Below are 23,124 nucleotides of genomic sequence, written 5' to 3'. Positions count from 1 at the left end.
TAAATGGTTTAGGGAGGTGGTGGAAGGTGCCTATAACCCAGTGTCCAGTGGTAGGAATTCTGGGGTTTTGGAAGCTATTTCTCTGTAAGGAGAGCCAACCAAGTAGAACTCGAAGCATTAAATAGCAACAGTATTAATTTAAACATTCTTGTTCTAGTGGGTGGCCTGGAGCAATAATCAACAGGCTTTCAACACTTGTCAGGCACTTGTCTGAGTCAACTAACCCTGTTCCCTGGTGTTCCTTCATCAAGGCCCTTCTCTGCCTAAGGGAGGACGGTGAAGCGTTTACAGGCATTATAGTAACCTCAGCCATGTTAACGCTGTCCTGGCAGGCAGTCTAGAAGTACGGAAGTGACAGCCCCTTTAAGAAAAAAGAGGAATATCTCCATTATAAAAAACACGTATTTTATTTTCTGATCTCATTGTGGAAATTTGGAAAATATGCAAAACACAAAGAAGAAAATAACTATCGTCTATAAACCTATCATGTAGTGAAAACCATTATTTGGATTTTGGTGAATTTCCTCCTAGTCTTTTTCCTGTGAGTAGACACATTTGAACAAATGCCTATACTTTTTTTTTTTCCCAATGGGATTCTTCTCTATGTACTGTTTTCAAACCCATTTTTTCCATATGAAATGATGTTTTATGAACATTTTTCCTTGGAAAGACTACATTTGAAACCATTTCCATCCATCCTAAGCAGGAGCAAGTGGTGTTGGCAGCAGCTGTAGGGTATGAAGGGGGGGCTCCCTGGCCCACCCAACCACAGGGCAGCAGGCCGTTTGACCACTGTGGGGGACCCTCAGTTGCTCAAACACTAGGATCCCAGGCTTGCAGCTCCTGTGGGCTGACATCTGCCTTAGTGGGTAATGACAAAGGGATGTCCCAGTGCATGACTCTGACCGTGTTTCCTCACACCACCAGATCTGATTTCATTTTATTTTCACCCCAACAGAAAACCCTTGTGGATGTTACTTTGGAAAATAGCGACATCAAGGATCAAATCAGAAATTTGCAGCAGACGTATGAAGCATCCATGGACAAGCTTCGGGAAAAGCAGAGGCAGTTAGAGGTGGCGCAAGTGGAGAACAAGCTGCTGAGGATGAAGGTAAAGTAGAGGAGCCGAGCTGTCCTGCTGACTTTTCTGTTCTTTCATTTTCCTCTCTCCCCTCCCATCTTCACCTCTTCCATTTCCTTTTCTCTGTTCTTGGTTGGATTCTCTCACCCTTTGGTGGCCAATTCCATAGGGCTTTACCTGAAGGCACTGAGGAGGTTCCTCTGTTCACGACTGTTGGTCCAGATTGGGGGTGCCCCATGAATACCCCCACTGGGGACTCCTGCCTTGGGCCCCAGTGGCTGAGACAATCATCATGGCCCTGCCCTTATGATCTATGAGAGTACTGGGGATGCCCACAGGTCTGGGCCTTCAGAAGCTTCACTGTTCAGATTTTCTCTGAGGCCCAAGCTCTTTCTATCTGGTTTGATAATAAAGAGCTGAGGGGCATGCAGGAAGAAAATGATGGGTGACCAAGGGCTCTGGGCAACGTCCCTCTTGCCCACCAGGCTGTGTTTATCCTTCAGCTGGGCTTCTAATGCCCTAGAGGTGTTAGTGCCCCTCCCAAATTTGAAATATGAATAGATTTCCTATGCAGTGGCAGGAGCAGACCCACACATGGCTCATAGAAGTCACTCAACAAATTATTTCCTGAATGAATTTGTTTTTATTTGTCTGTCATTTTCAAATTCGTTCAATACAGCCTTAGGCTATCCTAGAGGGGAGCGCCTTGTGGGTAGTGTATCTGTATAATTTATTGCTCCAACCAGAATTTATTTGGGAGTGAAAGGTGGTGCTATTAAGAATTTAGTTAGGGAAACAAATTGGGATATGTGGTCCCCTCCCTACGAGCTGCCTCAGATGGGGAGGCGGGGCTGCTACACTGCACTGGGCCATCTCTGTGATTGTCATCCCACAGGGTTGTGCCATCGCTTTCCGAGTGGCCAAACACAACCACCCTGGAGAGGGGAGAGGAAGGGACCAGAGAACTATAGAGTAGACCAGCTCCTCTTTGCTTTCACTTTGAACTCTTCTCTTTACTACTTCATATATTGTATTTCTGAGCTAGAGTTACTTTGAAAAAAAGGAGTTGCTGAAAAAGTCTGAAATTAATGTTTTGAGTCTTTTCCTCGGTGTAGGAGATTTATCCAGTCACTCATCCACAAACATGTATTGAGTGTCTACTATACGTGCCTTTCTGTGCATTCCTGTTTGTCCTGGGGTGGTATGGCATCAGGGCTCTGGGGACGTCATTGGGCAGTTTGGCATCTGGCTGCTTCCATGGAGACCAGGCCTCTAAATCCAACCTACAATTGCCTGTTTTAGAGATGAATTGCTTTGCTTAACTCCTTCCATCCCCCCCCCAAAAGGTACAGGACTCAAGAGTATTTCACATGACCTGGATGCAGAGTAAACAGATCTCAAAGGACGGAGCTCTTTCTAGAAGTCTGTGTTTGCAGTGGAAATGGAGTGCAAGATGCATTGGGTCTCTCTCAGCTGATGATAATCTCCATTCAGGATTTTCCTTTTTGTGGCTTCTTGGTACCAAAACCTGCCCAGTGATGAGAGGGGAGAGTTAGAGGGCATCAAGAGAGACTTCTGTCAAATCTTTGGAGTAAACATCATGTAACCTATTGAGGTTGAGGTACACTTCACTTATCTAGAGGTTCCATATCCGGCAAACTCTGCTCTCTGGAACAAGCAACAAGCTACAAGGAAGGGACACAAACAAAACTTTAGCAGCATACAATCAATGGTGTGAAGTTCACAGGCAAAGGCAGGACCTGGGGCAGAAAGGAGACACCAGCCACCTGCAGCCTAAGCCCTGCCCGCCCACAGCTCTACTGACTTTTTCTCATCCCCTAAGCTGGGCCTGCACAAGCCACTAGGAGTCCCCCGCTAATGTTCCCCAAACCAGGTAGGAATGTTTCCAGATGCAACGTTTGGGAAAGCACAAAGGTTTGGGAAGGATGGGCCCAGATTTCTTCTATGAGCTTAACTTAAGTCTTTCCTAGAGACTGGCCAGTGCAACTAATGGGACACCCTCACCTCCATGTGGGCAACTTCTCCTCAAAGACCTCCCTGCTTTTCTGACATAAAATTTTCTTAAAGTAATGTAGGCACATAGGGGAGGGGGATACCAAACAACGTGAAGGGTAAACTAGAAAATATGCTTGCACCATTTTACCTTCCCGCCAGCCATGCAAGAAGATTCTGACTTCTCCAGCTCCTCTCCAACACTGTTACCATCTGTCTCAGTGATTATAGCCGGCCTCATGAGTGTGAAGTGCTGTCTCATTGTGGTTTTGCATTTCCCTGATAACTAATGATGTTTAGCATCATTTCTTTTGCTTATAGGTCATTTGCATGTCTTCTTTGGAGTATCTGTCAGATTCTTTGCCCATTTTTAAATTGGGTTATTTATATTTTATTATTGTTTTAAAAATTTTTTATATATTCTGGATACAAGTTATGAGATATATGATTTGCAAACATTTTCTCCCACTCTCTGAGGGTTGTCTTTTCACTTTCTTCATGGTATCCTTTGAAGCACAGAGTTTTTAATATTGAATATTGATGAAGTCTAATTTATCTATTTTTTGTCACCTGTGCTTTTGGTGTCATTTCTAAGAAGCCATTGCCTAATCAAAAGTCACAAAGATTTACTTTAGTTTTTCTTCTAAGACTTTTATAGTTTTAGCTTTTATATTTAGGCCTTTGATCCATTTTGAGTTAATTATTGTACATGATGGATTAGGAGTCCAACTTCATTCTTTTGCATGTGGCCAATCTAACACCATTTGTTGAAAAGACTATTCTTTTCCCATTGAATGGTCTTGGTAGATAATTTTTTGATATTTAGTTTTTTATAGCAGGTACATTATTTACATAGTTTCAAAGTCAACCTACAAAACAAAGTATATTCAGAAATAGAATTGTCTATATCTATAACATCTCCTTTCCTCTCTTACCCCCTCCTTCCTCCTGTAGATAACCTTTTTATTTTTTAATTTTATAGTTTATCTTACTCTGACCCAATTCTAGTAACGTAGTGATCTTATTTTTCAGCCCATAACATAACAAAAACCATAAAGTAGTTCCCTCTTAGCCACAGTTTTGCTTTCTGCAGTTTCAGTTACCTGTGGTCAACTGGTGTCCAAAAGTATTAAATGGAAAATTCCAGAAATAAACAATTCATAAATTTTAAATTGCACGTTGTTCTGGGTAGCATGATGAAATCTCATGCGGTCCCGTTCCATCCCGCCCGAGACTTGAGTCATCCTTTTGTCCAGTGTATCCAGGCTGTGTATGCTACCTGCCCATCTTGTTTATCAGATCGACTGTCACAGTACTGCAGTGCTTGTGTTCAGTAACTCCTATTTTACTTAATAATGACCCCAAAGTGCAAGAGTAGTGATGCTGGCAATTCGGATATGCCAAAGGGAAGCCGTAAAGTGCTTTCTTTAAGTGAAAAGGTGAAAGTTTTCAACTTAATAAGGAAAGAAAAAAAATCATATGCTGAGGTTGCTAAGATCTATGATAACTTTATTACAGTATACTGTTGTAATTATTCTATTTTATGATTAGTTGTTAATCTCTTACTGTACTAATTTATAAGTTAAACTTTGTCATAGGTATGTATGTATAGGAAAAAACATAGCACAGGCAGGGTTTGGTACTCTCTGTGGTTTCAGGCATCCACTGGGGCTTTGAGCATCTCTCCCGAGGATAAGAGGGACTACTGGACTCAGGAATTAAAAAAGCATATCCTTCTGAGGCCAATTAGAGTGTAGATATATTAACCAGAGAAAAATTTTTGGTAAAACTGATAGACTAAAAGACAATAAAATGTCAGGATCTAAAGGACATTAGACAGGAAAAATCAGTGAAGAAAGGGGTTAGTAAGACAGTGGAGCATGATGCATTTTAGAGAGAATTCAATTTAAAAATAGCTAAATTTGAGGGACAGGGTTGATACTTAGAGAGGTATGTTTCCACTTTTTGAAAAATCCACTCCCAGGGAGCACCTTTTCCTGATAATGCCAAATCAATTCACGTGAGGTGTTGCTTTTTATTTCTTTGTGCCTGCTTACTGCTTTCCCGTCTTCCTTCTGTCCCTTTCCCCTTTAGTTCCTGTGCCTCCATCTGCTGTGGAGCTGTGGTCAATGGGTTCACTTCTCTGTGTGTCCACAGGGGACAGATACAGAGTGAAAGGTACTGATTCCCCCGGAACCTGCACAAGCCGTAGCTCTGAAATGAGTCTCTTTGCAGGTGGAATCGTCCCAAGAAGCCAACGCCGAGGTGATGAGAGAGATGACCAAGAAGCTGTACAGCCAGTACGAAGAGAAGCTGCACGAAGAGCAGCAGAAGCACAATGCTGAGAAAGAGGCTCTGCTGGTGTGTATGTCGCAGCTGCCAATAGGATAACGGAGGGTTTTTGGTTCATTATTGTTGGTGAAGATTAGATAGTAGGGTTTCTGCCTGGAGGTGAGTTAGTGGACTCTGACATGGGTGAGGGGTCAAGGAATATATTCCGTTGCTCCCTCAGTCCCCTCCCCCGTCGCTCCTTTCCTTTATTCATCCCCCTCCTTGCTTGGAATGTCCCCAGTCTCCATCTCTCAGTACACCCCTTTCTCTAGCTAATCTGACCATCTGCCAGCATCCAAGCAGATCCTGGGCTTGCCTGCAGCTGTGCCCTTCCTCACTCCATGTGCTCCTCTCGACCTGAAATCTCCTCCTCCCCTGTCCTTGATCTTCCTGGGGCTCCCTAAAAGCCTTGAAAGCGCCCCCCTCTCCGTGACTGAAGCCTTTCCCATTTGCACAGCGAGAAGAGTCCTCTGACCTTGGGAAGCCCACTCTCTCTCTGCTCTTTGCTGTGGCGTTCTCTTGTACCTAATATTAGAGGTGGGCGTATTAGACGTACGTCTCACATCTTGGCTTCTGTAGGACAGCATAAGTTCCTCAAAGGTGGGGACTCCATGTTGCCCCTCTGCTGTGTCCTTACAGGCTTCATAAAGGGGCTGAATTCTTGACTGAGTTGGTGCTTTGCAATATGGGAGAAAGATCTGGACATTCTGCATTCAATTCCAGATCTGGCCCTAATTCCCTTTACATTGTTGGCAAATACAGTGACACTCTGAGCTTCTAGTCGGAGATAAATAACATTTGTGAGCTCTTTTTAGACATAAGGACTCAAAAGAAGAAAGGGAAAAAAAAATAACTAGGCCCATTAAAAAGCCACACAATATGTCTTTATTCACAGGTGAAAACCAGAATCGTGGAAGTTGAGTTTATGACTTGTGAGACACTTCTAGGCCCCAATGTCATGCTTTTAAGGAGACATCATGAATTTAGCAAGGCCAGAGCTGTTTGGACCCTGGTTGGTAGCCTAGGGACTTCATGGCTGTGCTGAGGAGAATATGTTTCCTTTGCAGGAGGAAACCAATAGTTTTCTGAAAGCAATTGAAGAAGCCAATAAGAAGATGCTAGCAGCAGAGATCAGCCTAGAGGAGAAAGACCAGAGGATTGGAGAGCTGGACAGGCTGATTGAGCGCATGGAAAAGGTAACAGACACAGCCTTGGGCCTCTTGCCCCCTGCGCAGACTCCCCTGCGTTTCTGCAGTTCCCCTGCACGCCTATCTGAGGGTATGAGTAGCCCTCAACCCTGAACTCTCTCATCCCTCCAGTGTGTGATGTAAAAAAGAAAGACAAAACCGTAAAATAAAGTAGGAGGAAGTCCAGCAAAGTTCTCATTTTCCCCATGGTAACAAATTTGATGCTTTAAAAACCATTATATATAAAATTATTTACAAAAATTAATATTTTAGCAGCTCTGCTTTGCTGGGGCCCCAAGCATGGACTTCGTATCCTTGCTGAGTAATCAGGCCCTATTTTAGATGTTTCATCGACACCCAAGCCTGTTGTTTCTGGGGCATGTGTCGGAAGGGTTGGTTTTTCTCTGACACGCCACATGTCAGAGTGGGAGACACATGTTTCTCTGTGGGCGGGGCATACAGGCTCAGGGGTGGGGCTGCGTGGAGGCGTGTGGAAGGCAGGAGCTCAGCTGACATAATGAAGGCAGTCTAGAGAAAGGGAAGAGGCCAGAAATTAGGCAGAAATGGAGAAAAGGGAAGCAGGGTGGGAGAGAGGGAGGAGAAAAAGAAGGAAGAGAAAGAAGAAAAAGGAAGGTGACCTTTAGCAGGTGACAGCTGACTTCTGAGGGAAGGGTGGTAGTTGAGGGCCGAAGTGTGGCTGGCTCCTGGAAAATGGCTCTCCAGCAGCATGTGAGTTTGCAGAATAGCGGCGACCCGCTGAGACCATGACATCTTAGCGCCCTGTAACGCCTGCTGCATGGCAAGACTCTCCAGGCTGGTGATGGGGGAGGGGGAACAACAATGTGAGTGAGTGAGGTCAACATCTGGGCTTCCAAGTAGTTCTGAGAAGAGGTCTCCTTAGGCCTGGCATCCGCAACATGAGCCCCTCTGCTGTCCCTGACAAGGTGAGGTGAGACCAGAGCGGGAACGGCATTACGTTCAGCACTGTGGAGCGCTGGGGTTCGCTGGGGGCTCCCGTTTTAGCTAGTATCTTTATTTGGGAGGGACTTGAGCAAACTAAATAGTGAATTAAAATTTTACCTCTTGCCCTTGGAAACAGCTTGCTATGTTTTGTTGAAGACATGGCAAGTGGCGTGTTTAGGGCTAGCATCAGTACTGGTTAGGGGTGGTGGTAGTGAAGATGGGGCCGCAAGGGTGTTTTCTAGAACTTGAGTGAGCTTTCTCCCACATTCCTGCTCTCCTACCGCAGCAGAAGATGCTGGGTAATGCAGATGCTCCCTCTGGGTGGTGGATTGTCCTGCAGCATAAGGAAGGGGAGCAGGCGGCACGGGGAGGTGGTTTGGTCAGACAAGCTGTCGTACAGAGAGAAGTGGTCCGTGGAGTGGTTAAGAGTATAGGTTGTAGGATCAGATAGACCTAGATTTTGAGTCCTGTCTCTTTCTAGTTGTGGTCAGTTACTTGACTCTTCCAAACTCAGTTTCCTCTTCTGTAAAATGCTGATAATAATTCTTATTCTTAAGGTTTTTGTGAGGAGTAAATGAGAAAAATTCATGCAAAATGCTGGGCACTGTGCCTGGCATTTAGTAGGGGCTCAAAAATTTGTGGCTCTGACTTTTATTTTCTTACAGACTTTCCTAAGTGTCTGCCCCCACAGTCAGCTTTTTTTAGCTGGGTCTGTTTTATAGCTTATCTCTTTCGTGCCCTTGGGATTCTGAAAGTCCCCAGCTTCTTCCCACTGATTTCCATGTGGAGCCTGTGGGAGAGATGTATGGGGTGGGAGGCCCTGGAGGTGGTAGGGCTGGCCCTCACTGTGGGCATTTATGTAACACAAAATGGTCCCCAGCTCCTGTGGCTTTTTCTTTAGTGACTGAAAATTTATTGTCCTTTCTCTAAATCTTCCCTTCCATTTAGGCTAGAGAAGTGCTTGCTTTATTTAGCTAAGATTAGATATACCAATTTACCGCTCTTTCCCCTTCAAGAATAAATCTTGGGGAACAGGAACCTTGCCAGATCTCTGTCACACTATGTGAACAGCGTGTCCACGGGTGTATCCTGCTCTCACCTATTTTTGGATTTGCTCAAGGATGAAGTGTGTGCTTTCGAATGGCTGTTCTACCATATACCTTAGTGTACTGTTTCTCTTTTTGAGCATTGTATTTGAAATACCTTTTTCCTGATCAGTAAAAATCTTTTAAGGAGTGTGTTCCATCAGGGACCCTTCTGTGTCACAGAATATTCTATGCCTTGATCTGGGTAGTGGTTTCCCAGGTGTATACAAATGTAAGAAACTACGGTGCAGTGGACACTTAAGATTTGTTATGCCTCAATTTAGAAAAAATTGAACTTTTAAAGTGAGCTATAAGTTAGGCCTTTCCCTACTTTATGATGACTTTTTTGGGGGGGTCTAGGGGGGTGGGTTACTTGTGAAAGGTCCATCACTGTTATTTCAGGGCTGATGTAAACTTCCAGCCAGTGGCAAACCACATGAGCACAGTGGGAGCGTTCTGCCCAGGCTGGCCAGTGAGAATGTGGGTTTGCCGTGGAGATTTAAAAACGATAACAAAACTCTGCTGAAAGTTGGTCTTTCTTTATTATTCTAAATATGTCAGTGATAACATGCTCTCTATGCCAGGGTGGGCTCCTCCTCCATCTCTTTGGTCCATTGCTTGGTGTTCCACTGCTTACAGCTTCAGAAGTTGTGGGAGTTGAATTTTCAGAGATTCACTTTCAGTGGTTTGTGGGAAAAGAGGTTTGGACTCGATATAACTGTAAGAGTTTGTTGGGGAGAATTTCTGAGAATAAAGATGAGACACGCTAGTATTGAGGACCTAAAATGAAATAATCTCCTCCCGGTTAGGGAGCAGGACTTGGTAAACTTCATTTTAAAGGAGTTTATTAGACTAACATCTGTAACGTATTTCTAGTGCAGTTTTGGTTGTGGTGGGCACTATGCTTTTTATTCACATTTTCCACTTTGTCCAAAGAAGTGATTGTCCAGATTCTTAATATTACTTTTTTGGGTAAACTTTTAAATTTACATATATACAGCCAAGGGTATAAATCTTAAGTGCACAGCTTGATACATGTGTTAGTTTTCTATTGCCTCTGAGACAAATTACCACGATTAGTGGCTTAAAACAACATGAATTTAGTATCTTATAGTTCTAGAGGTCAGAAGTCCTAAAGTCAAGGTGTTGGCAGGGCTGGGTTCCTTTTGGAAGGTTTGTGGGAGAATGCATTTACTAGCCTTCTCTAGTTTGTAGAGATCGCCTATGTTCCTTGACTTGTGGACCCATCTTCCAACTTCAAAGCCAGCAATGTAGCATCTTCCAATGTCGGTCTCTCTCTGACTCTAACCCTACTTCCTCCTTCTTGTAAGGGCCCAACTGGATAATCCAGGATGATTTCTCCATTTTAAGATACTTAATCACATTTGCAAAGTTACTTTTTCAATGGAAGGTAGCATATTCACAGATTTCAGAGGTTAGGATGTGGACATCATTGGGGAGCCGTTATTCTAGCTACCACAGTACATTTTTATAAGTGAACATACCTGTGTAAACACGACCCAGGTTGGTATATAGGTTATTACCCAAATTCCAGAGCCTTTTTTCTTGATGATTCAAAACAATCAAGAATTTTGCAGTATCACAGGCCACTGATTTAGAGTATTGATTATCATTATTTAGGACTATAAATTTTCGCAAGACATCTAAGCCTGGGCTGATAGAGTACTTCTTAAAAAAGAAATCTTGAATGTCTTCATCCAGGATATTTGTCTATAATTTATAAATATGTCTATAAGTACACACCAACAGATGTGGCATTTTTGAGCTTTGTTGGACCCTGATGAGTGGGTGTGTAAAACCTGTGGGTGTTATATAGACCTGAACCCACTAGTGCTGGGATTGCTTCATACACATTCTCTGTCCAGTTTGGGACCCATTGATGAAAACATCAGTGTCTGTTTGTTTTAGGAACGCCACCAACTACAACTACAGCTCCTAGAGCATGAAACGGAAATGTCAGGGGAAATAACTGATTCTGACAAGGAAAGGTAAGATGTAAAGCCCTTGATCTTGCATTGGATTTAGATGGGCACATGCTGTGTTTCTGTGGGCTCACTTAATCCTTGAATGTCTATTCATTTGGTTATCACTTTTTGTGCAGACTTATACATGCAAAACACTGGGCTGAGAGCTTCCAATGTGGAGCCAGTTTCCTCAGGAGCTTAGAGCCCCATCTTACAGCCCATGGCTGGTGGTTAGTGCCGTGGAACACATCAGAGACTGTCACCAGTGCAAAAGTTCAGTCTATAAATGTTCTCCATGACCTTCAACTCCACAGGATGCACCTTGTTGGTGAAAAAAGTCATCAACTGTGACTAATACCGTTGCTGTGGAAACTAATTTTAAAATGCCTTTCTTTGTTTCTAAACATTTGCCCAGTCAAACCTTGCCTTGTCCCCTGGCGGTGGAAAATGCAGGAGTAGTACATGGACTCTTCTAGAAATCAAAAGGCAGAAAGGCCATACACGACCCTCTAGTGAAGGAAAACAAGGTTGGGATGATTTGAGCATTTTGGGCAAGTTACCTAACGTCCCTGAGCTTCTTTGTTTATCCGTAAAATGGGAGTTCTTCTTTAAAGGGGGAGGGGGTCATGATGATCATAACAGTGCCCATCTCATCGGGTTGTTACTGTGAGGGAACTGTTGGGCGTGCTGCCTGCCACATAGGATGCGTTGCAAAAATACCTGTTTTCCTTTTTCTTTTTGCAACTTCAGAGCTTGCAACGAGTCTTCCCTAGTCTTTAACGTAGTGCTTCAGAGGGACCTGGCGGAGAGGGGAAGTGGTAAGCAGACCACCAGACCCTTCGTCCAGTGCTCCATTCCAGCAGCCCCAGCTGAAGAGCCCATCTGCTGGTTCCTTTGGTTTCTTTGAACCAAGCAAAGTCAGAGGATAATTTGTGCTGTTTTAAAACAAAAGTATGAAATGTTTTGCAATGGAGTTCACTCTGTTTATATGCAGAGATGGTCTTTAAACATTTCCCATTTTCCCTAGATAAGTGATTGTAGAACAGGTATAATTCCAAATTTCCCAGGACTCTGCCACTTCATTTCAGATATTTTGTTGTGTTACTAGACTCCTCTCTGTTCTCCTAATCAAGGTAATTTACTGGATGTTCCAATATTGCATTAACTCCCAAACAGAGAGCCTCTGTACCTCTAGCGGTACAGATTCTGTCTCAGTCCTTGGAAAGTGTAGTAACTGTCCTTAAACAGGGTAAAACCTGCAAATGGGAACTTGACAAAGAGTCCTCCATTTCTTCTACAGTGGGGTGGTCGATTGGCAGTTCCTCACCCAGCAAACACACAAAGGAAGAGGAGTCTTGGAATTCCCTTTCTTGTTCTTGGCCATGTTCCTTTCAAGCAGTGACTTTCTGTGCTAGTGGTGCTGCTTTGGTCTAAGACTCAGTTGCTCTTTCTTCTGTTTGCATTAGGTATCAGCAGCTGGAGGAGGCATCTGCCAGCCTCCGCGAACGGATCAGACACCTAGATGACATGGTGCATTGCCAGCAGAAGAAAGTCAAGCAGATGGTTGAGGAGGTAAGTCCTTGTAAGAGGTCATGGGCTGGGAATTGCTTCCTGTAGTGGGGGCCTTTCAACCCTAGAGCCAGATCCTATTCTCAGCCCAGTTTTCTGTGGCTCACTGTGAACTTGTTCAGGTTACTGCCATCTTGGCCAGAGGGGAATTTCCTCAGATCTCCCTGGTGATTATCCCTGTAAATGGGGGCCATCTCCAGATCAAAGAGTTACTCTTAAGAAAGCTAGGGAGTGCAGTTGATAAGCTCACCCACTTTCAGAGGGCTGCGATGCTCTACATGGGTACCTGCAGCGCTGGGACCAAAGGATGTGACAAGAAGAGTTTAAGTCAGCTCAGGTCTCTGCACTGCCCCCTGCTGAACCGCCTGCCTCTCTCCCTGCGGCCACTCTTGTCTTTTTTCCATTTCTGGGTGTGTCTCTTTCATCCTCCTTCCCTGTCTGTTCCTCTCTCTCTTTCCTCCTGCTTTCCTTCATTCTCTTCTCCATTCCTGTTTCTTCTTCATCTATTCTCTTTTCCACCATCCTTTCTCTCCTTAACTGTCTATGTAATGTGAAACCAAGTTATATGTTTACTATATGCTGGACATAGTTGACTATTGTGTTTTTCTAAATGAAAAAACAGGTAAGTTGAACATTTATATTTCTCTAAGAGGAAAACAATTTCTTGTAACTTGTGTTAATATCACCTGTCTTTCTTGGTGATGCTCTATAGAAGAAAGTCCTTGCTGTGGTACAGCTAATCACGTATTATTGTAATTTTTTCTTGCTCAATTGAAAAATCAGATAGAAAAAAGGACAATACTAACAGGGTTATAAGAATTCCCCAGGGTCTAATTCTTTGACTTTCAAAGAAAAGAAGAGATTTCAATTTATTTAAACATTTGGTTGGCAGTAGAAAAACTGGAAAAAAACAACAACCCCAAAACCATTTTCCTTGTATTAAGCACTATGCTGAAAAGTTATTTAGTTTATTAATGAATTATTAAAATGAAAAGTATATCTACTTCTAATAAATGATTCACACACATGAGACAAGTAGAAGATTAAAAGTATAGCCATTTATTAATCTCTACAATATTGGAGATATTACTGGAGTGAGGTTAAGGTGAGGGAATTGTGAGGATGGGAGGGACACTTTTTTTAATTGTGTGTAGGATAAACATTAGATAAAATGTGTTCCCCAAACAAGAAAGCCAATCCTACAGTGTTGAATCCTTTGATTGGCTCGTATGCAAGTCTTGGGGAGCAGTAGAAAAAAAGAACAGAGAGCAGAGGTTCAGATGAGGAAACCAGGCACACACCTTCACAGTCCCTTTGCACACCCAGCAGGAGCGCTGCCAGCAACAGTGATGGGTAGACCCTGCCTAACAGCAACAGTAGGTGGATGTCAGGAGTGTGTTTCCCAAGGAAAAGCATCATTTTGTCACAGCTGGCATCTTGGGGAACCATGGCTGTCAGATCATAGCTTTTCTGCTTCTGAATTTCACATAACGAAGTCTGGGCAAGGCTGTCCCTTATTCCCCGTGTGACTCCTTGACTGTGGAGCACTGCATTTCTCCCACCTTACGTAGGGTGGAGGTCTGGATTGTTTTCATATCCAATGTTAGAGAACCAGGAAACGGAACTCATATGGGTTGGATTTTGGTTCATTTTTATCCGTAAGGGTTTAATATTGGTACCAAAATTGGAGACGCTTTTTAAAAAGACTTTCAAAGAAGTTTAGGGTTCTCTGTTTTTTAACATACTCCTGGAATATAATGGGTATACCACTTTGAAGGGAGTGGGGGAATATCTACATATGAAAATAAGGAAGCATATAAGATCATTGTCCATGCCCTGCTTTTCTGCCTGTGACTTGCTGTCTCCCAAGGAAGCTTCTCTGAGTCCTGATGATGCGGTCTGGAAGACCCAGTCATTGGAACGAGGCGGAGCTTTAGGATGGTACCATCAGAGTGAGCACCACCTAGGGGCCGGCTGGGTTTCAACAGCAGATGGAGATTTAAAAAACAAAAGAGAGAGAGAGAGACTTTTTATTCTAAATTTAAACCACTATCTAGTTCAGGTGGTAGAAATTAGTGTGTTTGTCTAGTACACCATGTTAATTTATACAACAAAAGGATAGGTTAACATCTCAATTGCTGCAGCCATTTATGTGAATACCTTTTTTTTTTTAAGTTAGAAAGATGGAAAAGGGACATCGACCGATGAGCACGTTCAGAAGAGCAGGATCAGGTTGGAAAGGAGTTGAGACTCTGGTCGTTTGGGGAGTAGTTGAAGGACTTGGGGAAGAGACAGCCTAGGAGAGACGTGAGGGCTGAATTCACTTCTGAGAAAACAGTTATCGAGAAGAGAGATATCTTTTTGTGTTGTGCTTCGGTGCAAGGCCAGGCCAGAACCACTGGGTGGCACTTGCAAAGAGGCCAATTTCAGCTCTTCGTTCGACATAAAGAAACTGTTTCTAAAATTGGCTGCTCTGAGAAGCTGTTTAGCTCTTCATCGTGGGTGCCTTCCTTATGAGGTGAGAAGCTGAGATAGGAGCACCTTAAAGAAAGAATTCTCTGTTGTTTACTAGGTTGTGCCTGTTATTATGAGCTCAGCATTTTCGTTCCTTTGCATAACGAGCAAAGTCATAACTAAATCACTTCATATCATTTGGACCAAAGTTTGAAAAATCCAGGCTACTGAATTAGTCACTTGTGGAATCTCTGACTTTGGAAGAGAAGCATATTTTTATCTGTGAGCTCCAGCTACTCAGATACTGAGACAAATTTGACCCAGAAATAGAGGCAAGCTCTATGTGGAGCAGATGTAAGGGACAGTTTTCCTTCCCACCCGTGAAGTCTGGAAGCTCGTCAGTGCCATAGCTCCACTGTCACAGAGGGCGGGGATCCAGGCTCCATCCATTATTGGTGTCATTTTAGTCATAATGGCCATGAGGAAACTTAGATTATTAAAATGATGCGCTTCTTTTTTCAGCTCAAAACATCCAGGTGTTACTTAGAACTAAGATACAGAGCCATGCACTGGGGCTTTGGGGAGGAAAAAAAAAAAATCCAGGTATTATCACTGAGGTTCTTGGAATCCTTAAATGTTATGCAATATATTTCCTTCCACCTCAGTAAAATGTAATTTCTTAGTAATAATAAAGTGAATAAAAACTAACTGGCCTAGATTTTGCAGTCGTTAGCTCATTAATGACTTAACCTTCATCATGTGGGGTAGTACGTTCCAGTAAGGACTTGTGCACATAAGAAGAGGGCAGGATGGGCCCTTTTGAAATGAAAGATTAATATATATCTTATGGGGTCAAATTCATTGAGAAAAGACAACGCAAAGTGTCTTGTGTGAAGTGTGGGACCAAATAGCCCGACTAGGCTGGAGCTTTGACTGAATTAAGTCTGTTTCGTGGTGTGTGTCAGGGATTGGTTATCTCCCTCTCATTGCTAGTTCTTCTGACTGTTCTGGCTCTGACAAAAAATAAAAAACAAAACAAAACAAGCCCCACCTATGCCCCTTTTAGACTTTTAAGGGTTTGCCAGAAAATATAGAGGGACTGAAAAAAATTCCACTTGTGGGGAAATTCATTCATCCATCCATCCATTCACCAGATATCCACCAGCACTTTCTCTGTGCTGGCGGAGGGGGCGTGGGGGTCCACAGTGGGAGGTGGTCAGATAGGGTCTTGCCCTCGTGGACCTTGCCATCTGTTGTATCCTGAGTTCTAGAGTAATCTAGAACTAGTAGAATCTAGAGTAATCCCTCGGGCTTCATTCTTCTCGTGAAAAGTCTTGTTGGGATTAGGTCCTTGTCTCAAATGGGCTGCATTCTTTAGCTTGCTGTTCAAGGAGCCAGGACCTGGGAGGAGCACAAGGCTGGGAGGAACCAGAGCCCGGAGCAGTGAACAGGCTGACACATCTTTAAGTGTTATTTTCTCAGTCAGTAGTCGTCCACACCTCTTTCCCTGCCCTCATGGAGGTGTGGTCCCCTGCCAGCCTAGGCGGCTCTCCTGCCCAGGGGGAAGTTATCTGGAGGAAAAGACCAAATTCTTGTTTGCCCTCAAAAAAGGGTGGATTTACATTTTTGCCAATGAGCAATGATATAATTCAGCTGAATAAATAGTAGTTTAATAAGAATTTCTTTGCCTTTTCCCACGTCAACTGTAGGCATCCTTTCGTTTTCATTTCTTTCTTTGGATTTCCTGATGCTGTTTGTGATGGGTGGAGTGTTTCTTCCAATGGAAGGTGTCTGAAGGGGCTTCCTTTCAGCTGCAGAGGAGGCATTATTTCTGTAGACTTTTGCAGAAAGCAGTTGCACCCCCACCTCCTTCTATAATTTAGGTGTTTAATGAGTGCAAAGGTGCAAGGAATTGATTTTCATATTAGTGCTTATCCATGCAGGCTGTACATTAGAATCACTTGAGAAGCTTTAAAAAATGCCAGAACCTGGCAGATGGGGGTGGGAGGGAGGGACTGGGTATTGGGGTTTTATTTTCTTTTTGCTTGAAGAAGATTGTCCCTCAGCTAACATCTGTGCCAATCCTCCTCTATTTTATATGTGGGACACCACCACAGCATGGCTTGATGAGCTGTGTGTATGTCCGCGCCCGGGATCCAAACCCACAAACCCTGGGCTGCTGAAGCAGAGCACCTGAACTTAACCACTATGCCATGGGGCTGGCCCTTTTGGTTTGTTTTCAACCTCCACAGGATTCCAATATGCAGCCAGGATTGAGAACCAATGCTCTAGATTCTTAGAGCAGTGGCTTGGGTTTCCATGCTGGTTTATGCACCACATAATGATGTGTCCATCAACAATGGACTGCACATATCACGGTGGTCCCATAAGATTAGTACCATATAGCCCAATGTGTAGTAGGTTATACCTTCCAGACTTGTATAAGTGCACTCTGTGATGTTCACTTGAGGACCAAATCACCTAATGATGCATTTCTCACAATGTATCCCTGTCATGAAGCGACGCATAACTATAATGTATTTGGCCAGCCCCCCTCGGAAGCTGCCGTGCCTGAGGTGGAAAGCTAGTAGTAAACACAGGGTAGGAAGGGCTCAAGGGAGGAAAGCCAGGGAGACCAGTCACCAAGGACCAGGAGCACTGGCGTGCGAGGGCTGGTCCAAGAGTGGGACTGTGTGAAGGTCCTGTCGGGGGATCTTGCTAGCCCTGTCCGCACAGAGGATTCTGTGACAGCTCACTCGTAATAGCTCTGCTGGCCTGGTGTTATCCAGATAGTAAAAAACCTTCCAGAGGCTATCCAGATCCATCTGGAGAGAAGTTGTTAATAAGCTAGGTCGATGAGGCACACTGTTAAACAGGTATTAGAGACTTAAAGGGACAGAAGCCAACTCCAGTGGAAGCTGAGAACCTCCCACTAACAAAGAGAGCCAAAGTAGTTCTCAAAAATCCTCTTCCCCCTCGGCTTGTGTGTGCATGTCTGGCCTCATCCTGGTTTAAATTACTCACTTCTGTCTACACAGAGGACCTTACACTTGGCCTCACTGCACCTGTTTAGAAAGAGAAGAATGCAGTCCTTGTTGTAGTATGAACATGACCACTTCTCAAGAGCGAGACAAATTAGAACGTTTTTGCAGTTCCTGAGAAATGATTCTGAAAGTATTCAGTTATCATCCCTTAGATTTTTTGAGAGTGATGTGATTGTTATAAAGCAACAGTGTTTTTGGAGAGATAAAGTGGACCAGGGAGATTGGACGATGAGTAACTCTTCAGAGCGTTGAGGTTTGGGTTTCTGGCTCTCAAGCCAGTCAGCAAAGCAGGGCTTCCTGTCTCTTTTCTCAGGTCCCTGTAACTCACCTCCCTGGTTCCAAGATCTTGGAAAATGAAGGCTGAATCTGCATGCACCCCCTGCAGTTAGAGACCTAGGAGAATTGTGGTTGGAGACCTTTATGGGTATACAGTGAAAGGTGGCCTAGAAGATGGGGACAAGCATGGACTTTAGAAGCAGACAGACCTGCATTTACTAGATGTGGGACCTTCAAAAAGTTATTAGTTTTCTTATCTGTAAAGTGAGGTTAATAACAGTATCCACCAGAGAGGATTTTTTTAAGAGTTCAATGAGATGATGTATATAAAATACTTATAGCATATTAATTGGAACATAGGAACTACCCAATGAATACTAACTGCTATTATTATTACTGATGGATGGGTTCCTGCTGTGTATACCCAAAGTGAAGTTAGATAAATTAAAAGCAAAAGTAGCTGGGTTGATTTCTTGACCAGTACACAGGGCTGCCCTTCTCTCCTCTGGGATTCTTCAGGGCCAAATGGGATCTCCGAGTAAGCTTCTCTCTTCTCTTCTGTGCTCTGTGCTGTGTTCTAGCTTAGCCATCAGTCTAAGTATTTGAGTAGAATATTTATACACAAAGCAATTAAAAAAATTTAAATTCCCACCATCCCAAGAATCTTTTATTTTAAATGGACCAGCCATTTGTTAGCACACAATTTATTTTAAAACTATTGTATGATGTGCTGAAATGTACTAGACAAAAGTACATTTTTGCCAATGCCTTCTGTTTAGAGGATTCAGAGTAATCTCCATCACTGGTAATTAGCCAAGTGGGGGTAGGGGAAGTACTGAGCCCACAAGCCTAATCCACTCAATTGAACTGTTTCCAGATCATGTCACACGAACTCTTCTCCAGATTTAGTCTCCGGCTCGTTGGAAGATGATAAATGGTAGCCTGCTCTGGGTTGGAAGCGATCCCTTTTATTGTTCGCGATTAGAAGAACGCTTGTACTCTCTCTGCTGGGAAGAGGTGGCATGTATCTGTGATGAGCGGATGAACAAACAGGAGGGGCATGCTATTGAAAATAGGACCATGTAGGGCTCTCATTTGTGAAAACCCCCACATACCGTAACCTCAACCTGTCCAGACTCACATTGCGGAGTCACGAGAACTCAAAGCTCCAGAGAGTATTTTTAGAAACTTGGGTTCCTAGACATCATAGAAGGAACTGCAATGAAAAATAGTACTAAAAAATCATTCAGAAAGTGCCAGGTGGAGGCTCATCTTAAGATCCTGGAAAATGGAGCCTTACTTATGGAAAAGCTGCCAAGGACACCTGCTAAGGAGATGGGACGTGGGCTTGAAGAACTCCAGTGCTCCAGGAAGGAAGTGCTCCCCACCAGATCACATCCCAGAAAATACAGAAGCAGCCAAGTGTCCATGTAGTTTGATTATATTTGTATGTGAGAGGCGGCCTTGAGGATGTCTTTTCTGAATGGAGATCAACAGCACTAGTCAACTTAGCCCTCTTCTTGTTCGTTTAAGAAAAGTTTGGTTTGCTTCCATCACCGTGGGCATTTTGCCTGAATAGACAGTTCAACTAACTTCGTGAGAAGGAGAAGTGTTATCTGATGAAAAGAGAAATATATTTGGCTGAAATTCACTGAAGTGAAATATGTTTCATGCATGCTTTATTTTTATGGAGGTCTTCTTGAGACAGCCACAGGTGCTAGCATCTCATCAAAACCTAACAGTGTTGCTGAAAACTGGTAGTAGTAGCAGCAGCAGCAGTGGTAGTCATAGTCAGTGGTGGTGGTAGCCTACGTAAGCTACTAGACTGGGCTAATGGAGGGAGTTCATCGGGGCTGGGTGTCCCTTAGTCGTTGGGTGGTTCTCCACTCCCACCGCCTCTCCATGGCAAAGAGGGCATGCGGATGCTTTCTTGTCAATAGTTGCATTTGGTTTTTCATTTAGACGTCTCCGCCCAGTTTAAGCATGTAGGCAGTGGATGGGAAAGGAGGCAGATGAATAATTTTTATATTAGTAATGAACTGTTAGTGCAGTTTACCTATGCTGGTGTTCTGTTTAAATGCAGATCCCTAGATACCCTGCTGGGTATCCAGACTTCCGCTAGGGAGATTTGAGTCACATTTGAGAATCGCTAATATAGATGTTGCTCTGGCATAGTGACCTACGCTGTTTCTAGGGGTACCTTTAGTGCCCTCGTGTTTTTGTAAGTCTCTGCTGGAAAAGTTACTGGCACTTGTTCTAGTGGAAAAGATTGATTACGCAGCTTCAAAAAAATGAAATAATATGAAATGTAATGTAAGGGAATGTAATGACGTGTAGAGAAAGTGGGTCACCCATGTGAGCCTCTCTCCCAGGGCTGTGTGCTCTCCCCCTGCTCTTGGAGTTTCTTCTCTCTTTTGGGCTACAGACAGTAACTGGAGGCCAGCTAGACCTTGTTTTGTGAGGCGGAGAGTGAGTGAGGTGTGTAGGGTGTCTGCAGGACTCTGAGAGTGCCTCTGAAATTTGTCACCCTAGGTACCTCGGGCATGTCCCCTAGCGTGGCCCTGAGGCCTGGGCTAGTTGGTGATCTCCTTAGAAATGGGTCCCTTCCCTGACGGAAGCTCCCTCAACTTGGCCCTCCCTGCCTATGCTGGTGCCCCTCAATTCACCCTTTCCTGCCAGGACTGTGATAGAGTGTGAACTTGACTCATCGCATGTCAAACCTGAGTTAGGTGCTCCACTCCTGCCCCCTCCCCCCCAACTAGATTGTTATCCTCGGACTCTTAAGGCTACAGTTCTGTCTCGTGGCCCCTCCATGCCCCACCCGAAGGAGGTGCTCCTCAAAAGTTTAAGGCAGAATTTATTTATAGTAAATGAAAATGTTATTGTTTCGAATTCTGGTCTTTAACATTGTATTGTTCACTTCTTTATTTTAAAATCTTGGATACTTTATCTAAAATGTGAGGTTTTTAGAAGGTATCAGAAAGCTCATATGTATATAAGCCTTTATTTCTGTGCATTATAGAAATATTACGGGTTCATTGTATGGCATGTACTGATTAATGTGCTCATGATACAAATGATCCTTTCAAGGGGGAAGATCTTTTCTTTGTAAATGTCATTGAACTACTTTCTCTTTGTTGAGACTGTTTCTCTTTGGGGCTGAAATATTTCTCAGAGACCTGGGTGCCCACGTTCTGCCCGTAGAGAGTATGTGAGGCTGTGCTCCTGTTTCTGGGAACTACCTGCTGTGGACTGTTTCTCACATTTCAGGGCTATGCCTGTACACCTCACATTCCCACTGTAACCCTCTGTGGAGGTATTATCAGCACAATTTTTTAAGCACAGGAAACTGAGATGTAGAGTCTTAAAAAATGGGTAGCCTGCAGTCTCTCAGTAAATGATGGTGATGCAGGGTCCACACCTCAATCTTTGACTCCAAAGCCATCGTTCATTTGCTGCTTTTTTTTTTAATTGGAAAAAAATTTTAAATATGGAAAATTATACAGAATGATAAAAACAAAAACCCATGTACTTTCCTCTAGAATTGACAAATGTTAACATTTTGGCATATTTCAGATTTTTTTCTAAATAAAAGAAAACATTACAGGCAAAGAAGAGGTTCTCTTTTTACTCTTCTCCAGTTCTGATCTTTTTTCTTCTTCCCCTCTCTCTCCCCCTTCAGAGGCAATTTGGTCTGTATCCAGGCCATGTTTCTGTGCTCTTATGCATACACGTGTATCTATTATCAGTATGTAGCTTTGTTTATGTATTTAAAATGTATGTAAATTTTTGTTTATAATAGATAAATAAGCAGATTTTATCGTGTATAGTTTACAACTCTTCTCCCCAATTTTGTTTTTGATGTTGTTACATAAATATCTAAATTATTTCATTTTAATGGCTGTCTACTATTCCACTATATGAATATATTTTAATGTATCCTATTGATAGACATTTAGCTTGTTTCCAAGTTTTTATTCTTTTACAAATGATGCCAAACATGTCTCTGTGCTTCTCTAGCTATGGAATATACTTAGGGAGGAATTGCTTGGGCCTGGGTTGGCACAATTTCACATGTCCTAGATGTTGCTGCCCAATTGGTCTCCAAGGTGTGGACGTGCTTCCACCTATCACATATGGAGGGTAGATTTCTCCACATCCTCACCACCTCTTGGCATTGTTGGACTATCATTTTAGCCAGTTGTGAAACAGTGTCCCTTTGTTTTAATTTTAATTTGCATCAGTCTGATTGCTACTCATAATGGCTGAGGTTGAGCATCTTTTCCTAAGCTTACTCACCATGCAGGCTTCCACCCTCATGAATTGGCTGTTCACGTCTATTGTTCATTTTCTGCTTGGTTGTTTTTCATTTTTTTCTGCTGACTTGTGGGGACTCTGTATACTATCAATGTCCATCATTTATCAAAAAATATTTGGGTGCCATTATCTTCTCTCGGTCAATGGTGTTTGTTTGTTTGTTTGTGGTATTTTGTATAAGAGACAAGTTTTTCATTTTTGGCATAACGTTATCAGTCTTTTTGTGCTGTGTTATGTGTCTTGTCTGTCTGTCATAGGGATATTTTTTGTGATAGCTTTAGAGTTGTGTTTTTCATCTTCAGATCTTTAATTATAACCCCACACTTGCACCCTCCATCCTCTCCCTAGCTCTGTTTGTCTCCCCAGCACTTATCGTTTTGTAATAGGTCCTACACTTCACTTCTCTGTTTTGCTTATTTCCTTGTTGTCTTTTTTCCTCCACTAGCATGTAAGCTCCACGAGGGCAGTTGTTTTGTCTACTTTGTTCATGGCTGTACCCCTAACGCCTGGAATAGTCACTGGCATATAGTAGGTGTTCAATAAATATTTGCTGAACAAATAATCATCCATGTGGAATTCATTTTTTGTGTATATGGTATGAATAGGGCTCCACCTTTCTTGGGGGGTGGGTGGCTCATGGAAGGCTTGTTTTTCTAACAGCATTTATTGAATAGTCTGTCCTTGCCCCACTGATTTTTTCATGCCACCTTTATCAGGCTGGAGTTTTTTCCCTTGTGTCACTGTCTTTAAATATTCCTGTTGTCCTGCCCCTGTGCTGAAGTCTGCAGGAAACCCATACCTCACACATAGGAGTGGGAA

At 43.2% G+C, this 23,124-nt stretch overlaps 1 protein-coding gene across 6 annotated transcripts in view; it reads left to right on the top strand.

Moving 5' to 3' along the window:
• MYZAP (myocardial zonula adherens protein) overlaps window positions 1-23,124 on the top strand; it is a 101,583-nt gene that overhangs the window by 45,667 nt on the left and 32,792 nt on the right. For 4 of the 6 annotated variants that reach the window (XM_070235931.1, XM_070235937.1, XM_001498313.7 and 1 more), the window contains 5 exons: window positions 959-1,111; window positions 5,330-5,455; window positions 6,493-6,621; window positions 10,590-10,669; window positions 12,112-12,217. In XM_070235931.1, the coding sequence (XP_070092032.1) occupies window positions 959-1,111; window positions 5,330-5,455; window positions 6,493-6,621; window positions 10,590-10,669; window positions 12,112-12,217 (594 nt within the window). Of the gene's footprint in view, window positions 1-958; window positions 1,112-5,329; window positions 5,456-6,492; window positions 6,622-10,589; window positions 10,670-12,111; window positions 12,218-18,865; window positions 22,868-23,124 lie in introns of those variants that run through there. The other 2 variants (XM_070235940.1, XM_023635036.2) reach the window with 1 other exon arrangement.

The sequence above is a fragment of the Equus caballus genome, chromosome 1, assembly GCF_041296265.1.
Source record: "Equus caballus isolate H_3958 breed thoroughbred chromosome 1, TB-T2T, whole genome shotgun sequence".
In the NCBI taxonomy this organism is placed as follows: domain Eukaryota; kingdom Metazoa; phylum Chordata; class Mammalia; order Perissodactyla; family Equidae; genus Equus; species Equus caballus.
The sequence above is the reverse complement of the archived record's forward strand: the minus strand, read 5'-3'. Positions and strand labels throughout refer to the sequence as shown.